The sequence below is a fragment of the Dermochelys coriacea genome, chromosome 28 (genome assembly GCF_009764565.3).
Source record: "Dermochelys coriacea isolate rDerCor1 chromosome 28, rDerCor1.pri.v4, whole genome shotgun sequence".
NCBI classification, from domain to species: Eukaryota; Metazoa; Chordata; order Testudines; family Dermochelyidae; genus Dermochelys; species Dermochelys coriacea.
Genome location: NC_050095.1, coordinates 2,001,400 through 2,018,401, shown reverse-complemented (window position 1 = coordinate 2,018,401; position 17,002 = coordinate 2,001,400). Strand labels below are relative to the sequence as shown.

General features: G+C 60.4%; 1 protein-coding gene across 24 annotated transcripts in view; it reads right to left on the bottom strand.

The window, feature by feature from the left end:
* Window positions 1–887: 887 nt before the first annotated feature.
* CHD3 (chromodomain helicase DNA binding protein 3) overlaps window positions 888–17,002 on the bottom strand; it is a 57,894-nt gene continuing 41,779 nt past the window's right edge. For 11 of the 24 annotated variants that reach the window (XM_043503643.1, XM_038386248.2, XM_043503641.1 and 8 more), the window contains exons 24-41: window positions 15,670–15,901; window positions 15,004–15,170; window positions 14,737–14,914; window positions 11,064–11,129; window positions 9,997–10,082; window positions 9,432–9,565; window positions 8,646–8,790; window positions 7,961–8,126; window positions 7,054–7,169; window positions 6,359–6,512; window positions 5,983–6,087; window positions 5,466–5,606; window positions 5,181–5,289; window positions 4,322–4,454; window positions 3,556–3,751; window positions 2,161–2,324; window positions 1,684–1,801; window positions 888–1,472 (exon numbers count right to left, since the gene is read on the bottom strand). In XM_043503643.1, the coding sequence (XP_043359578.1) occupies window positions 1,369–1,472; window positions 1,684–1,801; window positions 2,161–2,324; window positions 3,556–3,751; window positions 4,322–4,454; window positions 5,181–5,289; window positions 5,466–5,606; window positions 5,983–6,087; window positions 6,359–6,512; window positions 7,054–7,169; window positions 7,961–8,126; window positions 8,646–8,790; window positions 9,432–9,565; window positions 9,997–10,082; window positions 11,064–11,129; window positions 14,737–14,914; window positions 15,004–15,170; window positions 15,670–15,901 (2,514 nt within the window). In that variant the 3' untranslated portion in view covers window positions 888–1,368. Of the gene's footprint in view, window positions 1,473–1,683; window positions 1,802–2,160; window positions 2,325–3,320; window positions 3,752–4,321; window positions 4,455–5,180; window positions 5,290–5,465; window positions 5,607–5,982; window positions 6,088–6,108; window positions 6,135–6,334; window positions 6,513–7,053; window positions 7,170–7,960; window positions 8,127–8,645; window positions 8,791–9,431; window positions 9,566–9,996; window positions 10,083–11,063; window positions 11,130–14,736; window positions 14,915–15,003; window positions 15,171–15,669; window positions 15,902–17,002 lie in introns of those variants that run through there. The other 13 variants (XM_043503640.1, XM_038386244.2, XM_038386247.2 and 10 more) reach the window with 5 other exon arrangements.

The following is a 17,002-nucleotide window of genomic DNA, read 5'->3' as shown; positions in this document are numbered from 1 at the left end:
CCCCGTTTCCTCAGGGCTGGCGGCAGCACCCGGTCTGGGGCTTGACCCTGCTGCAGACTTTATCCCAACACCCGGCGCCCCACTGAGACCCCTGCAACACCCCCCTTGACTTGGGGGCCTCAGGCACGCTGGGTGAGAGCAGCCCCATGGTCCCGGCCCGCACCTGTGACGGCTTTGAGTCCTGCCCGGTTTGCCACGGTGGGGCCTGCGGCTGCTGCCCCGTCACTGGCCCTTCCCGGCTGCTCCGGGATCGGTTCGGACCGGCCGGGTTTGCCATGGGAGGAAAAGGTTACTGGGTGCCACAGCAAGACTGGTGAAGTGGGGCAGGGAGAGACGGGGCGATGTGGGGGTAGAGGGGGCTGTTGGGACGGATAGACAGAGACAGGTAGACGGACAGACAGGGTGCTGGGGAACGCACAGGCGTGGGGGCAGGTGGGCGCACGGGCAGGGAGGAATGGACAGGCGGGCACATGGGGAGACAGGCGGGTGCACGGGGAGGGGGGAATGGACAGGCGGGCACATGGGGTTGGACTGGTGTGTGAGGACAGGCGGGCGCACGGGGGGGACAGAGAGGTGTGTGAGGACAGGTGGGCGCACGGGGGGGGACAGAGAGGTGTGTGAGGACAGGCGGGCACACGGGGGGGACAGACAGGTGTGTGAGGACAGGCGGGCGCAAGGGGAGGGGGGAATGGACAGGTGGGGACAGACAGGTGTGTGAGGACAGGCAGACGCATGGGCAGGTGTGTGGGAACGGGCGCGCAGCTGTGCCAAGAGGAGCAGCGGGCTGGGGTGGTCTTTGGGGAGGGGCTTCCCGCTGTGGGGGCCCTGCCCCACTGTGGGGCGAGGGAGACCCCTGCCCCCCACAAATACAGCCGGAGGCAGGGTCATGTAGCCAAGGAAACGGTGCCTTTATTCCGCGCGGTTTAAACAAGAAGTGATGCGAACTGCCGACAATCCGGAGTGACTCCTGGCGCGCCCCCACCCGCCCCGCCCCCCTCCAGCCAGACTGCAGCGAGGTAGAACTGCCCCCCTGCCCCGCTTTGGAATGGGGGGTGACCTTCCCAGGCGGGGGGGGCCACCCCCACAGTGGGGTGCCGAGGGGAGGGCCTGGGGGGCTGGCGGGGGGCACCCCATACAGTATGTGTGTATATATATATATATATTCATATTTATAGAGTAGCCGGCAGGGCGGGGGTCCCAGGACTGGACCCCTCCGTCACCCACCCAGGCTACGTACCCACCCCCCGGGGGGGGGGAAGCGGGGTCCCGTCTGGACAGAGCGGGGGTTGGGCAGGTATCATGCCCCCCCCGGGGAAAGAGAGAGAGAGGAAGGGGGCTGCCCCTGCCCGCGGAGGGGAGGGGTCCCCCTCAGTCGTCGATACAGATCACCTCGCCGGCCCGGGGCTCCTTCTTCTCCAGGGGGTCAGCGTCCCGCTCCCTCTTCACCAGCACCGGGGGGCCGTTGGTGGCGGCTGCGGTGAAGAGGGGGGAATGGGGTGAAAAGAGAGAAACGCACCAGCCCCCGCTCACTGCCCAGAGCCAGGGAGAGAACCCAGGAGTCCTGCCTCCCAGCCCCACTGCTCTAACCCACCAGCCCCCACTCCCCTCCCAGAGCTGGGGAGAGAACCCAGGAGTCCTGGCTCCCAGCCCCCCCCACCCTGCCCTGGACCCGTGGGTGCTGACCTGTGATGAAGGACCCAGCTGGCATCTGGCTGTAGTTGGCGCCCGCCGTGGGCAGGGCTCCGGCGCTGAAGGAACCCCCGAAGCTCTGGGGGGTGGCGTATGGGCCCGGTGGGAAGGCCTGGAAGAGAAGGCGGGGGGGAGGGGGCGGCAGTGAGCTCTCCAGGCCCATGGGGGTTGGATCAGGGTGTTATGGGGCCTGCAGGGCCAGGGCCTAGGCCCCCCCCGTTATTACAAGGCCCATGGGGGCAGGGCTAAGCACCCCCAGTGGTTACAAGTCCTGCGGGGGGCATGGCTAAGCCCCCCCCAGGCATTATGGGGCCTGTGGGGGCAGGGCTAAGCCCCCCCACTGGTTACAAGTCCTGCGGGGGCATGGCCAAGCCCCCCCACCAGGCATTATGGGGCATGTGGGGGCAGGGCCAAGCCCCCCAGTTGTTACAAGGCCCATGGGGGCAGGCTCAAGCCCCCCCCAGGCGTTACCGGGGTGGTCTGCGTCTCGTTGCCCTTGTTGGCCAGGCGGCTAAGGATGCTGCGCTCGGACATCTGGAGGCGGGCGGCGATGGGCGGGATGCGGGACAGCGTGGCCGGCAGGCGCGTCACGTCGGCCTTCATGTCGCTCAGCAGCTCCTCCAGCTGGTTGAGCACTGGGGCGCGGAGAGACAGAGAGAGGGGGAGAGGCGTCAGGCGGGGCGCAGGGGCCAGGCCGGCTGCCCGGCGGGGGCCCCGCCCCACCAGGGCCGAGCCAGCCGGGGCCCCCGAGGCAGAGCAGGGCCCTGCCCCGTCTCCCCCAACCTCCGTGTCAGGTCGGCTCAGCCCGGAGACCATCGAGTGGGGAGGGACATTACTCCGGAGATTCTCGGGGGGCTGAATACTCCAGAGATACTTGGGGGATACTCAGAGAGATGAAAACTCCAGAGATACTTGGGGGATACTCAAGCGATACTCAGGGGGATGAATACACCAGAGATACTCAAGTGATACTCGGGGGTGAGGGCGTGAATTCACCAGAGATACTTGGGGGAAGAATACACCAGAGATACTCGAGTGGTGATACTCAGATGGATGAATACACCAGAGATACTCAGGGGGATGAATATGCTGGAGATACTCGAGTGATACTTAAGAGGAGAAATACACTGGAGATACTCAGCAGGGACCGCTGTACCAGAGTTACTCAAGAGGATGAATACACCGGAGATACTCACATGATACTCGGGACAGGATTACACCAGAGATACCCATCAGGTGTGGGGGGGTGTGATGGTGGAGTAATGCACCAGAGATACGCAGGAGGTGAAGTACACCAGAGACACTCACATGATACTCAGGGTTAGGGAGGGAGGTGAAATACACCAGAGATACTCACATGATACTCGGGGAGAAATACACAAGTGATACCCAAGAGATACTCAAAGGATACTCGAGAGATACGCCCATGATACTCAGCAGATACTCAGGGCACACACCGATACTCAGCAGATACTCAGGGCATACACCAGCAATACTCAGCGCACACATCAGCGATACTCAGCAGATACTTGGAGGATAGTCATCAGATACACTAGAAATACTCCAGGCAAACCCATCCGATACTTGGGGGATACACCGGAGATACTTGGGGGATACCCCAGAAATTCTTAGCCAATGCCTGGGGGGATACTCAGCAGAGGTTTGGGGGGGATACTCAGCAGATGCACAAAGAGATACTCAGAGGATACACCAGAGATACACAGAGCAGGATTAAGGAGACAACCGAACACAGCGGCATTTCTGATCACAACCCCACTTTAATGATTCAGAGAGCACGGTACAGAGGATGCTTTGGACGTTACAGACACCGTCCTCTCCGCGCCCGCCTGCCCGCCCTCCTCTTACCCTTGTGAAGGACGGCGTTGGCAGGCTTGTTGCCAGCCAGGGACTCCTTGGACAAGTGCTGGTGGCTCTCGGCCAGACACTCGACCTCGGCAAAGCGGGTGTTGAGCGCCATGGCCGGGTGGCTGGGGTCCTGGGTCATGTTCAGGTAGGCGGCTCGGCGCAGCTGCTCCTCGATCACCAGTGCCTGCTCCAGGAGCTGCGGGGAAGGGGGCAGGAGAGCCAGCTGAGCCGCCCGCAACTCGCAGGGGCACAGGGCTCATGGACGGTCACCAGCCCCCCTGCTCTGACCCTCTACACCCCACTCCCCTTCCAGAGCTGGGCAGAGAACCCAGGAGTCCTGGCTCCCAGCCCCCCTGCCCTAACCCACCAGCCCCCACTTCCCTCCCAGAGCTGGGGAGAGAACCCAGGCATCCAGTCTCCCAGACCCCCCTGCTCTAACCCACCAGCCCACAGGCCCCTCCCAGAGCTGGGGAGAGAACCCAGGCATCCAGTCTCCCAGACCCCCCTGCTCTAACCCACCAGCCCACAGGCCCCTCCCAGAGCTGGGAAGAAAACCCAGGAGTCCTGGCTCCCAACCTTCCCTCCTCTAACCACTAGCCCCTGCTCCCCTCCCAGAGCCAGGGAGAGAACCAGGAGTACTAAGTTAGGATTCTACTCTCCTAAGGGCATTGTGACCCCGCTGTTAAGAGCGGTCCTGGGCCCTGCCACCCGCCCAGCCCCACTGACTCAGGGGGCCGGGGGGGGGGTCCCCACTTCCCACTCCTACCTTGAACCTCCTGGCCAGGAACTTGTTCTTCATCTCCAGGAAATTCCCCTTGTTGGCCTCGGTTTTGAAGGGCTCGTTGATGATGGTGAACTGGGCGTCGTTCTGGATGTCCTGCCAGCGGGCGTAGCCATGCCTGCACAGGGCGGGGGGGCGCTAAGGATCCTGCCGGCAGTGGACGGGGGCTGCCCCCTTTGCCTCTCCCTCCCACTCCCAACCAGACGCCCTCACAGGAGGGGACAGGACTCGGGGACGCTCCAGAGAACCCATCGGGAATGGGGTTGCCAGGAAAGCTTGGCTCGGCAGCTCTCCAGGGCGGGAGGAGACCTGGCTTGGTTGGGTAACTGGTTCAAAACAACCAGTCTCTCTGGAACTTGCGGGTATCAATCCTGGCACTGGGGCATTAAGTGGCATCCTGTGGCTGGGAGTTCCACGGGGAAACTGGGTTTTGGAATCGGTGATATCCAGTGGTGGGGAGTTCCACAGAGAAATAGGTTTTTGGGATCGGTGATATCCAATGGCAGGGAGTTCCACAGGGAAATAGTTTTTTTGGGATCAGTAATATCCAGTAGCGGGGAGATCCACAGGGAAATGTTTTTGGGATTGGTAATATGCAATGGTGGGGTGTTCCACAGGGAAATTGGGTTTGGGGATTGGTAATATCCAGTGGCGGGGAGTTCCACAGGGAAACTGGATTTTGGATCGGGGATATCCCACGGCTGGGGAGCGTGGGGGGAAATCGCGTGCTGGAATCGGTCACGCCCCACAGCTGGGAGGAACTGCGCGCTGGGATGGATTAGACACTTTGAAATTGGCGGGATCAGATTCCTCGTCCCCGGAGCCAGGCCGCAGTGAAGGATACAGAACGATGCCAGCCAGCAGCCAGTAGTCCTGGCGCCGGTGCCAGATCTCATTCAGCTTCCCGGAGGAGATGGCCGCCCGCTCCTCGTTCTGCCACAGCGTGTGCAGCTCTGCAGAGGAAAGGGACGGGGGGGGGGGAAGGCGGGCGACGTGAGATCCGTGGGCGTGCCCACACCATCCAGACGCCCCCTCCCCAACTGAGATCAGGGACCTGTCGCCCCACAGACCGTTCCTCCGCGCCTGCTCTTCAGACGCTAGCCCCGGCACACCAGGGGCGGCTTCTCACCTGTGAAGCCGCCATCCGCGATGTTGAACATGAACCGGGGCTTGTCGGCCTTGTCCTCCTTCCGCCCGTTGGCCTTGCTCTCCTCCTTGATGCTGCCCGCCTTGGGCTCCTTGCCAGCTTCCTTCTCCACCTTCACCTCTTCTGCAAGCACAAGGGCCATCATTAGGGGTCAGAGTCAACATCCCCAGTTGCTATGCACACAGACAGACGGCTCAGGCCCAGATGTTGCCCCTCACCCCTGCACCCCGCCGTGGCTGTGTGAAAGAGCTAATAAGGGCGGCCTTTTAAATATCCATCATTAGGGTTCAGAGTTAATGCCCCAACAGAGTTGCACAGGGGCAGTTCACGCCGCTCTTAGCTCCGATCGCTGCCCCTCACGCACAATGTCAGAAGCTCTCCAGACCCCCAGAGTCGCCCCGCGGTGAAACCACAGACAAAGCCACGCAGAAGGAAACCCTTCTCGCATCCTGAACCCAGATCCTCGCCCTTTCAGGCCTGTGAATCCTCCACAAGTTACCTTTCTTCACCTCCGGCCCCTCCCCGTCCCCCTTCTCCTTGGGCTCGTCGGTGTCAGCAGGTCTCTCCTCGGCTTTCTCCGCTGCGGGCTCTTCCGGCCCGGCACCTGGAACCAGACAGCACCGAGACCCGTGAGCCACGATCAGCCAGGTGCTGGCACAAGCTCAGGAGGGAGGCCCCGGGTTAGGACCCGTCTTGGCCACCTCCCCGTGCAAGTCCCAGCACCTCTCCCAGCCTCGGTTTCCCCATCTGTCAGTCAGGCAGAGCACTGGGTCTCCATCTGTCCCTATAGACACTCTCCATCCATCCACCCCATAGCCACTATATATCCTTCGCCATATAGGCCCACTGACCCCAATGAAGAGACCGGGCGTTACCCGACTTCTCCTTCTCCTCCTTGACCGAGAGCTCTGCCTCCGGCTCCTTCTCCCCCAGCCCCATGGGCTCGTCCTCGTCCGCTTTCTTGGCTGCCTCTGGCTCGCTCTTCTCCCCGGGGGAGGTGGTGGGCGTTGGCTGCTCCAGAGCAGGGCCCTGAGGGGGAGAGGACACGGGTTTGAGGAGGCGGACATGCCGGGGGAGCGGCCAAATCCCCAGGCCCCGAGGCCGCAGCCTGCTAATATCCGAGCAGCCATTTATCTGCCCCAGAACGAGGGGCAGGATTATCACCCCCGTGCTGCACAGGTGGGGAAACTGAGTCTCAGACGGAGGTACCGAACCCAGCACCTCCCTGGACTTTAGTCCCATCTCCAGCCACGGGGGAATTATCCCACGAAATCAGGGACCTGCCCGCTGGCCAACTGGCTCTTCGGGGCCATCTCTGGGGTGGGGAGAAGCCACAAGATCTCGGTGTCGCCCCCCGCACGGAACAAGGGAAAATGTGCACAGGCGACTGTGCCTTGCCCTGCACCACAGATGGGCAGCGGCGTGTGGAGATCAGCCCCGAGCAAGGCCCTGTGCCGTGGTTATCGAAGTTCAGCCCCAGACCCCTGCCTCAGTTTCCCTAGGGGGTCACTGGCTGGGCTGGGAAGTGCCCAGATCAGCCCCGGCTATCTGCCAGGCCCCGAGCGCCTACCTCCGTCTCCGTCCGCTCGCCGCTCTTCGGCTCCTTCTCTGGCTCCTTGCTCTCCGGCTCCTCCTTCTCGGCCAGGGGCCCCGTCCCATCCCCGCGCTCGCTGGGGGCTGGCGTGGCTGTGAGGAGACCGGCATCAACTGGGCAGTGCCAGCCTCCCGGGTGGGGCCAGGGGACCCTGCGGCTGGGAGAGGCCCCAGGCTCCTCCCCCTCCCTCCTCTGTGATAGGGTGAGGCCCCAAGCTCCTCCTCTGTGAGAGGATGAGGCCCCAGGCTCCTCCTCCACGATAGGCTGAGGCCCCAGGCTCCTCCCCCTCCCTCCTCTGTGATAGGCTGAGGCCCCAGGCTCCTCCTCTGTGACAGGATGAGGCCCCAGGCTCCTCCCCCTCCCACCTCTATGACAGGATGAGGCCCCAGGCTCCTCCCCCTCCCACCTCTGTGATAGGATGAGGCCCCAGGCTCCTCCTCCACGATAGGCTGAGGCCCCAGGCTCCTCCCCCTCCCTCCTCTGTGATAGGCTGAGGCCCCAGGCTCCTCCTCTGTGACAGGATGAGGCCCCAGGCTCCTCCCCCTCCCACCTCTATGACAGGATGAGGCCCCAGGCTCCTCCCCCTCCCACCTCTGTGATAGGATGAGGCCTCAGGCTCCTCCTCTGTGATAGGATGAGGCCTCAGGCTCGTCTCCTTCCCTCCTCTGTGATACGATGAGGCCCCAGGCTCCTCCCCCTCCCTCCTGTGTGATAGGATGAGGCCCCAAGCTCCTCCCACTCCCTTCTCTGTGATAGGGTGAGGCCCCAGGCTCCTCCCCTGTGATAGGGTGAGGCTCCTCCCCCCACCTGTGTGGGTGAGATTCCCGGGCTGTGGCCCCACGGGGCGGTACCGGGATCCGGCCCCCGTGGGGCCAGGGCCCACCTGGCTTGGAGGTGCAGGGCGTGTTGGTGCAGCTGGGCTCGGGGGTGGTGGTGGAGGTCTTGATGGTTGGCGAAGAGGCGCGGGACGACCGCTTGGAGTCGGCGCTGGGGTCGGGCATCAGCTCGGGCATGCTCCACCGCCCGTTGATGTGCTCAAATTCCTGCACCTGCGGGGTGGGTGAGGAGCAGACGGCACCGCGTCAGTCCCACATGCCCCCCTCAACCCTAACCCAGACGCCCCCGCCCAACATCAGGCCCCTCCCACCATCGTCCTAGAAAGTGCAATCAACTCCTCTGCCCCAAATGAAATGGGGGAGCCTGTCAGTGAGAAAAAAGCCCCTGCCTCTGAGAGCTCACAGTTTAAATAGACAGGAGGGGAAACTGAGGCACAGTGCCAGGGGGTGGGGGCGGCTGGCAGAAGGTCAGTGGCTATTCACTAGATTGTGCTGTCTCGGGCCTTTCCCACCCCCTGCGCAAGCTCCCCCCACCCCCACTCCGGGAGCGGCTTCACTAGACACAGCTCAGCCCGCGCCCCCGATCCTCTCCCGGCGTCTCCAGCGGCAGCTGCTCGCCGACGCTCCACAGCTGCCGAGCTCCTTCCCGCAGGCCCGGGACGGACCGACAGACGCGCCTCCCCCCCGCGCTCCTCAGCCCAGGCCCCCCCGCAACCCCCCCCGGCAACGCACCTTCTTCTTCACCAGCGACATGACACCGATGCGTGTCAGGACCTGCTGCCGGGACAGCCCCTCCCTGGGCACGCCGTCGGCAAAGGTCTCTGAGCCGTCTGCCCCGGGCTCGCACAGGTGCCTCATGAAGAGGGAGACGTAGGCCCTGCGGAGTTGGGGGGGGAAGAGGGGAGACCAGGAGCTGAGAGCCACGAAGCCCCCCCGCCTCCCGCATGAGCTGAAGGAGAATCCCCTTTAGCTGGCTGCTAGCAACGTGCGGGGACTAGGACACATGCCAGCGGGGGGCAGTGCCTCCATCCAGCAGGCCCACGGGATGGGGGGGGGCCCAAAATCACTGGCGTCAGGATGCCAGCCGCGCCACGCACTCTCCCCACTCTCTCGAATGCCTGCCAGCTGCCATCAGAACCAGCTTCTCATCCCGCCCTGCATGGAGCCTGTACGACAGGCCGGCTCGGGGTGGGGGGCACAGCCACAGCTCAGGCATGTCCCCCGGTTTGCCCCGGCACAGCCGCCCCCCTACGAGGGGGTGATCTCCGTCTGCGCGAGGGAGGGGGCGGCGCCTTCCCACGCCCACTCCAGGAAAGCAGACGGCTGGCGGCGTAATGGGGCACTCAGATGAGTAAGAGCCGTCATCATGTGGCAAGGGGGCACGGGCAGCACCTGCGATTTGGGGGGGCCCTGCTCGCCCTCCCTCCCCGGAACCCAGAGAGGCTGGGAGAATTGGGGAGCAGGGTCTCCCCAGCTTGGCGAGCCCTCCCCAGGCCGGCACTCTGCATCTACACCTACTTGAACTCCTTCTCTGTCTTGCCTCGCAGGTCCCGGACCAGCCACTGGGTGGTGAAGGCGTCCTGGGGGGGCATCCCCCAGCGCATGACGGCGTTCAGGAAGGCCTTGCGCTGGCGTGTGTTGAACCCCAACACCTGGAGGCGAAGGCGGGTGAGAGAGAGACCCCCAGTGCCCTCCCCGGGCAGCTCCCTGCGCTCTGTGGGTCCCCCAGCGCCCTCCCCAGGGCCCAAGTGCCCGCAGGGCCCACTGCTGAGAGATGAGGCCCTGCTTAGCAGAGCCAGAGTTCACCTGCTCCCCCCTCCCAGAGCCGGGGAGAGAACCCAGGAATCCTGGCTCCAGCACCCCCTGCTCTAACCCACCAGCCCCCGCTCGCCCTCCCACCGACTCCCAAGAGCTGGGAGAGAGCCCAGGAGTCCTGGCTCCTGGCCCCCACTCCCCTCACAAAGCCAGGGAGAGAACCCAGGAGTCCTGGCTCCAGCCCCCCTGCGCTAAACCACCAGCCCCGACTCCCCTCCCAGAGCCGGGAGAGAACCCAGGCGTCCTGGCTTCCAGGACAGCATCTCACCTCGATGTTGCCCCCGACTCGGGCCAGCAGTGGTGGCAAAGGTTTGTCTTTCTCGTTGCGGAGCTGGCGTTTGGACTGGCGCCGTCCTGCGTGGGCGGAAGGAGACGCAATGAAGACCCCCTACCCGCCAAGCCAAAGAGGTCTGAGCCCCCGCCCCGGGGGCTGGGAACAGAACGGGGGGTTTGGCGCGGGGGCCGAGTGCCAAGCGCTGGCTGCACGGACCCTACCCCGTCCCCATCCCGAAGTGGGTCCCTATTATGCCAGGCACTGCACAGACCCAGGCCCTAAAACCAGGGACCCACCTGTCCCCGGGACCTGGGCCCCCCCAGTCACACTAGGCACGAGATCTAGAGGCAGTGGTCAAAGTACACCTCCAATGCTGGGCCCGGAGCTTCCCACCCGGCCTGGGCCATGCTCAGATTGCAGCTGGGTCTGTCTACACTACAGCCACGACACCGGCCATATCCGATAATGCCGACAGACCGTGCTCGTCAACCGCGTTTCCGAGCTCTTCCGCTAGAAAGAGGAGTGTCTTTTCCGCCCGCGTGATCACGTCCGCGCAAACGCTTTCCAAGCCCAAAAGATACAACCTTCCGGCTTGACTCATCCCACGCCAGATGCTTTTGATTGGCCACGTTTGTTTGGTTTTTTCCCCCCGCTGCTTGCCAGCGGGCAAAAAAAACGAAATTCGCCCCGGTACCTTGGTGTCCAGGTCTAGCTCCTACTACTCTATCTGAATCAAAACGAAAGGATTTGGGCACGCTGATTTCATCAACGTTACCAGCTCTCCTTTCTTACGTGCTAACTACATCCCGCGTAACACGGTTCTCATCCTTGAAGGAGCAGAGCAAGTTTCGACAAGCGGGAGACCACAGACGGGATCTCATTCTTTCGTAAGTTTTTTTCCGGCCCCCCCCCCCCCACACAAAAAATCGTCACGCCTGCAACATTTCTGAGAATTTGACATTCCTAAGCAAGGCTTTAATGGGCCTAGCCCTGGGACAGGGTCTGATGTTTTCCCCCCCAACTGATACAGAGCGGTTGTACCCCCAAACCCGGGCCCTCACCTTCCGGCCTCTCGTCGAAGTCTTCGTCTTCCTCTTCCGATCCCACCGAGTACTCGGACTGATTGTCTGAAATAGCATCACGGCAGTTTGTAACCGGAAGCAGACTGTCCCTTGTTAGCCCCACTCCAGAGCAAGGTTTGGGGGGCATGGGGGAATCCCAGCACAGATTCCTCCTTCTGATCCCCATTGCACCGCGGCTCGCTAATTTGCCCCCCACATCACAGCATGGCTCTGGCTTAAAAACGAAGAAGCCGGCTCGTTCACATCCGAAGATACCCAGATGGCGGGGAGGGGGAATCGCAGACCCTGGCTCACAGCGCCGGGACACGTCCTGACCCCCAACCCACACAAGCCATTTTCCCCTTCTCTCCCGAAGTCGAAATTCAAAAAGTTCCCGCAAGCTGGGAAATCGGGAACTTTTTGTTTAGGACACATCAAAATGACCTTCCTGATGTGATATTGAAACATTCGGAAGTATGATACAGATCTTGATCCATGTGAAATATTACACCCTCCCCCCAAGTCTTGCATATTGAATATACTATAGAAAGTATTATAAAGAATATAAAATATTCACAACGGTATATGTTAAATGTAAAGTGTTATGGAAAATATTAACTGATATTATCATAGAAACATAGAATCTCAGGTTTGGAAGGGACCTCGGGAAGTCATCTAGTCCAAGCCCCTGCTCAAAGCAGGACCAATCCCTAATTTTTGCCCCACATCCCTAAATGGCCCCCTCAAGGATTGAACTCACAACCCTGGGTTTAGCAGGTCAATGCTCAAACCAGTGAGCTATCCCTCCCCTTGATTTATATATTGATTATATTTAAAATGCTATAGATAATATAAACTATTAAATATAAAAAACAAAGTATACTATAAAATATTATGTTTCATATATTGTCATGATTTTCATTTTACTATAAAATATTTACTATTAAACTATACAGAAATGAAATAAGAACTATGAAAATACATAAATGTATACTTTAATAGTTCCTATCTGATTTCTTTATAATACTTTATAAATTTATAGTAAAATAGATAAATATATATTGAACAGTTAATATTATATTTAATGTATAATATAAAATGTTGATACATGTTCATAGTTAATACTTTGTATTATATTTAAAGCATAATATAAAATCTTAAATATAATTAATCTAAATTATAAAAATATTTTAATAAAATATAAAATTATATATATATATTTATTTTAATAGTATTTATATTATATTTAAAGTATAACATATAAGATTTTATTATACTTTAAATATAATATAAATACTATTAAAATAAATATTAAATTTTAATTAAAATGTATATTTTAATACTTAATATTTTATATTAGAGACAATATTTAAATATCAAGTATATATAGATAAAAACTTAGCTATTAATATATGGATAAAATTGAAAGTTGATTATTATGAACTATAATATATAAAGTATTATATAAATACAAAATATTATATATAAAAATAATATGAAAATTAAAAGTTTAAGTGTTTAAAAATTAAAAGTCAAAAGGAGCTATAAAGAGGGAACGAAGTTCAATGAGAAAGTCGAAATGACATGAACTGAGACCCCTCCATGTTGATTCAAATCATTTTGAAATTTTCCCGTTGAAATTGACGCCTTCCCACAAGACGTTTTGGTTTAAACAAAACAGTGGTTTCTGGGCAGAAAACTGCTATGTTGACTGTCTTCTGATTGGTTCTCATTAAAGACCTGCACAGGGAGAGTCATGAACTGATAGGCCTGGAGAGGCTGATCTGATGATCGGATGTGACCTCGGGTGTGGCACAGACCAATTATACCCAGAAATCCCTGCACCTGGTCCATATCTTGTGGGGCAGCGTGACGAAGTGGGACTGTTCTTAATATTTCCTCTGAATAGTATGGGGGTGCCTCAGTTTCCCCTAGGCAGTTCTTAAGTATCTAGGGGGTGGGATAAGGATGTATGATCATTGCAGAGCCCTAGAGGGCAGGTGCGTGCAGGGGTCTGGACACAGAGAATGGCCGACACCCTGTTTCCTGGCCACTGATGGCCTGGGCCCTTCCCCCCTGCAAGGTGAGAGCTAAAGGGTTGGAGAACAAAGGAATCAGGCGACCTCCTGGCCCGGAAAGGGACAAAGCCTGGGGGGGGGGGGGGGCTGGAGATAGTTTCAGTTGGGGGCTGGCTGGGGACGAGGAGTGAAGTGCAGACGGGGTTGTCTGGCTCACTGCCCCCCAAAATGGACCCAGCTGAGGGGTCCTGTTCTCTGCACCTACAAGCTCCGTGTTAGACCGTGTTCCTGTTATCTAATAAACCTTCTGTGTTACTGGCTGGCTGAGAGTCCCGTCTGACTGTGGAGTTGGGGGGCAGGACCCTCTGGCCCCCCCAGGACCCCGCCCGGGCGGACTGGCTGTGGGAAGCGCACGGAGGGGCAGAGGAGGCTGGTCAGACCCAGGAAGGTGGACGTCGGGTGAGCTGTGTGTCCTGCAGACAGGCTGCTCCCGGAGAGGAGACTCCCCAGCGTCCTGCCTGGCTGCGTAGGGAGCAGCTCCAGAGCATCGCCGGGGACTCCGGGACAGGGAGCTAGCGCGGATCTTATTGCGGATCTACCACTTGTGGGGGAAACTGTTGCCCCTGGCGGTGAGAAATCTGCATCCTATCTCCAGGCTGCAGGTACCTGCCTCCAACCCCAGCCGGCTCGATTTAACATGCCTTATCTCCCTCTCCACGTCGAGATTATGTTACTTCTTCGCCGTCTCGGCAGGCAGATTTCCATCCGCTTTGAGGTCAGCAGCGATTTCGTGCAAGACGGGGGGAGGGATAGCTCAGTGGTTTGAGCATTGGCCTGCTAAACCCAGGGTTGAGAGTTCAATCCTTGACGGGTCATTTGGGATCTGGACAAAAATCGGGGATTGGGCCTGCTTTGAGCAGGGGGTTGGACTAGACACCTCCTGAGGTCTCTTCCAACCCCGGTATTCTATGATTAATCCTGGTTATTAATCCTGTAGCTCTTAGCAGCAGCTCTCAAGGAGGTCAGCAGCATTATGGGGAAACTGAGGCACAGGGCGGGGACTTGCTTAAAGCTGGCCGGTAGGCTGCTGGCGGAGCCAGGAACAGAACCCAGGATGTTCCAGCCCAAAACTGGGATACATCACATCCAGTTATACCCAGCACCTGTTCTCCCGTCAATCCCGGAAAACAGAGCTCACTACTATTGCGGGTCTAAGGCAGAAGGCGTAAAAAGGGTGCGGTGCGTTTGCCCCAAAAAGGACACTACCCCAATCCCCCCGGACCCGCATCTGCACCACACACTCGTTTTCTCCCCCACTCGCCCCAACGTCGCTGAGCGAGAATAACAACCCCTCCTGCCCCCGGGCCGCTGCAAATTCCCCCTCTCAGCTGCGGGATACACGAGAGGATCCCATAATGGCAGGTCCGGCTGGCCCTGCCCTGTCTCCAGTCCTGCCCCACAACCTCCTGCTAGCCCAGCCCTGCCCCGCCCCCAGCCCTACCGATGCCCCTCACTCCTGCCCCGCAGTCCCTGCTAGCCCAGCCCTGCCGATGCCCCTCACTCCCGCCCAGCAGCCCCTGCTCGCCCCACCCCCCCAGCCCTGCCCCTCACTCCCGGCCCTGCCCGCCCAAGTGCAGGGATCGCGGGGTGCTGACCTTGGTCTTCCTGGGCGGCATCGTTGTAGTTGACCTGTTTCCGGACCCGTTTGCCCTTCCCCAGGTTCCGGGCCAGGTCCTCCTGCTGCTGCTCGTAGTGATGGCGCAGGAGTTTCTCCCAGTAGTCGGGGTCCACGTTCTCCTCCTGCTTAATGATCTCCCGCTCGATCTCCTCGATCTGCCAACGCAGGCTGGGGGTGAGGGGCTGGGCCGGGCCGGGCCGGTGCCCCCCCCCCCAGCTCCGGTCCCAGGCTCCCCCCGACTCACCTTGTCCTCCTCCCGCACCACGTACTGTGCCACCTTGAAGGAGCTGAGATACTCGTTCATGTTCTGCACGTCGGCGTCGTCGGTGGCGTCCTGGTTGCGGTCGAGCAGCCGGGCGATGGCCTCGTTGTCGTAGTGGATCACGCTGCTGTCCTCTTCCTTGTTCTCCCCTGGGGGGGGGGGGCAGACCCACGTCAGGGTGGGGGCCCCGCAAGCCCTGCCCGCGGCCTCCGCAGGGAGGCTGAAGCCAGGGGGCGAGTCTGGGGGCAACAAGGGCTGTGGGGCTCCCCTCCCCTGCTCCAAGCAAGCCCCGCCTCCCCCCACGGGGCGGTCCAGGGATCGCAGGGCCCCCGTCCCTCAGCCTGGCCCCCCCCCCAGCCCAGGCTCCTCCAAGTCCTGCCCTCCTCCCGCCACCCAGCTGGCCCCCTCTGAGCTCTGCCCCACCAGCCCCTCCCCCACCGCCTCCGAGCCCCACGCCCATCTCTCACCCCACACAACCCAAGCCAGCCAACCCATCTTCTACCTCCTATCCCCCAACCCCCTCCCCAGGCAGCCCCACCCTTATCCCTCGCCCCCCACCCCAGCCATCCCCTACCCTACCCCCTATACCCCCACCCCCCCTGCCAAGCCCCACTCCTGTCCTCCCCACCCCACCCAGCCGCCCCTCACCCTCGTTCTCATCCTTGAAGAGTTCCTCGGTGCCGAATTTCAGGATGTCGTCCAGCTCCTGCTTGGACATGCTGCCGGCCTTGGAGCCGAGCCCTGGGCGCACCACCAGGTGGGTCAGCATCATCTTCCGCTTGGCCACCTGCGTGATCCGCTCCTCCACCGAGGCCCGCGTCACGAACCGGTAGATCATCACCTTGTTGGCCTGGCCGATGCGGTGAGCCCGGCTGAAGGCCTGCGGGGCCGGACAGGTGGGCGTGGGGTGAGATGCAGGGGTGCCAGGCTGTCTCCCCGTCCGCCTCCCCGTCCGCCCAGCCACCCACCCGCCTCCCTATCTGCCCACCTCCCCATCCGCTCAATCGCTCGTCCGCCCGACCCACCCGCCCGCCCAACCACCCGTCCGCCTCCCCATCCGCTCAATCGCCCACCTGTCTGCCTCCCTATCCGCCCACCTCCCCATCCGCTCAATCGCCCATCCGCCCGCCCACCCAACCACCTGTCTGCCCATCCACCCACCCGCCCGCCTCCCCATCCAACCACCCGTCCGCCTCCCTATCCGCCAGCCCATCCACCCACTCGACCCACTCACCCACCTCCCCATCCACTCAATCGCCCATCCGCCCGACCCACCCAACCGCCTCCCCATCCATCGACCTGCCTCCCAGCCCAACTCACCCGCCCCCCCACACTTGCCCATCTCCCCATCCGCCCGACCCACCCGCCCGCCTCCCCATCCGCCCATCGGCCTGCCTCCCTGTCCAACTCACCCGCTCCTCCACACCTGCCCATCTCCCTGTCCGCCCACCCACCCGCCCGCCCGACCCACCCATCTCCTGGTCTGCCTGACAACCATCTGCCTGACCCACCCACCTGCCTCCCTGTCCACCTGACTATCCATCCATCTGCCCGATCCACCTGCCCACCTGTTCATCTGGCCCACCCACCCAGGGACGCTGGCCTGTCCCTTCCATCCCTCCCTGTGATCTAGATCCACCCAACCCATCTCAGAGGCAAAAATCTACCTACCCCGTCCTCCGGGGCAGCTCTCTGCCTGAGTCCATCCGCCCGAGACACAGAGTCCCTTACGGCTCTATCTCCCCACCCACCCTGCCCCAGGGGCACCTCTCTGGCCGGCCAACTGCTTCCCAGATTCCCCTTCACAGCACCCCCCAAGAGAAGGGCCAGACCCCTGACGGGGGTAAAGAGCCGAGGGTCCATGGGTGGTTACAGAGCTATTCCGGAGCCAGAGATGCAACCTGGGGCTCAGGAAGAAGGAGCCAGGTGGGTCCTCCGGGCCTGGGTCTCCTCAGCAGCCATCCTGGGCAAGGGGAACCCT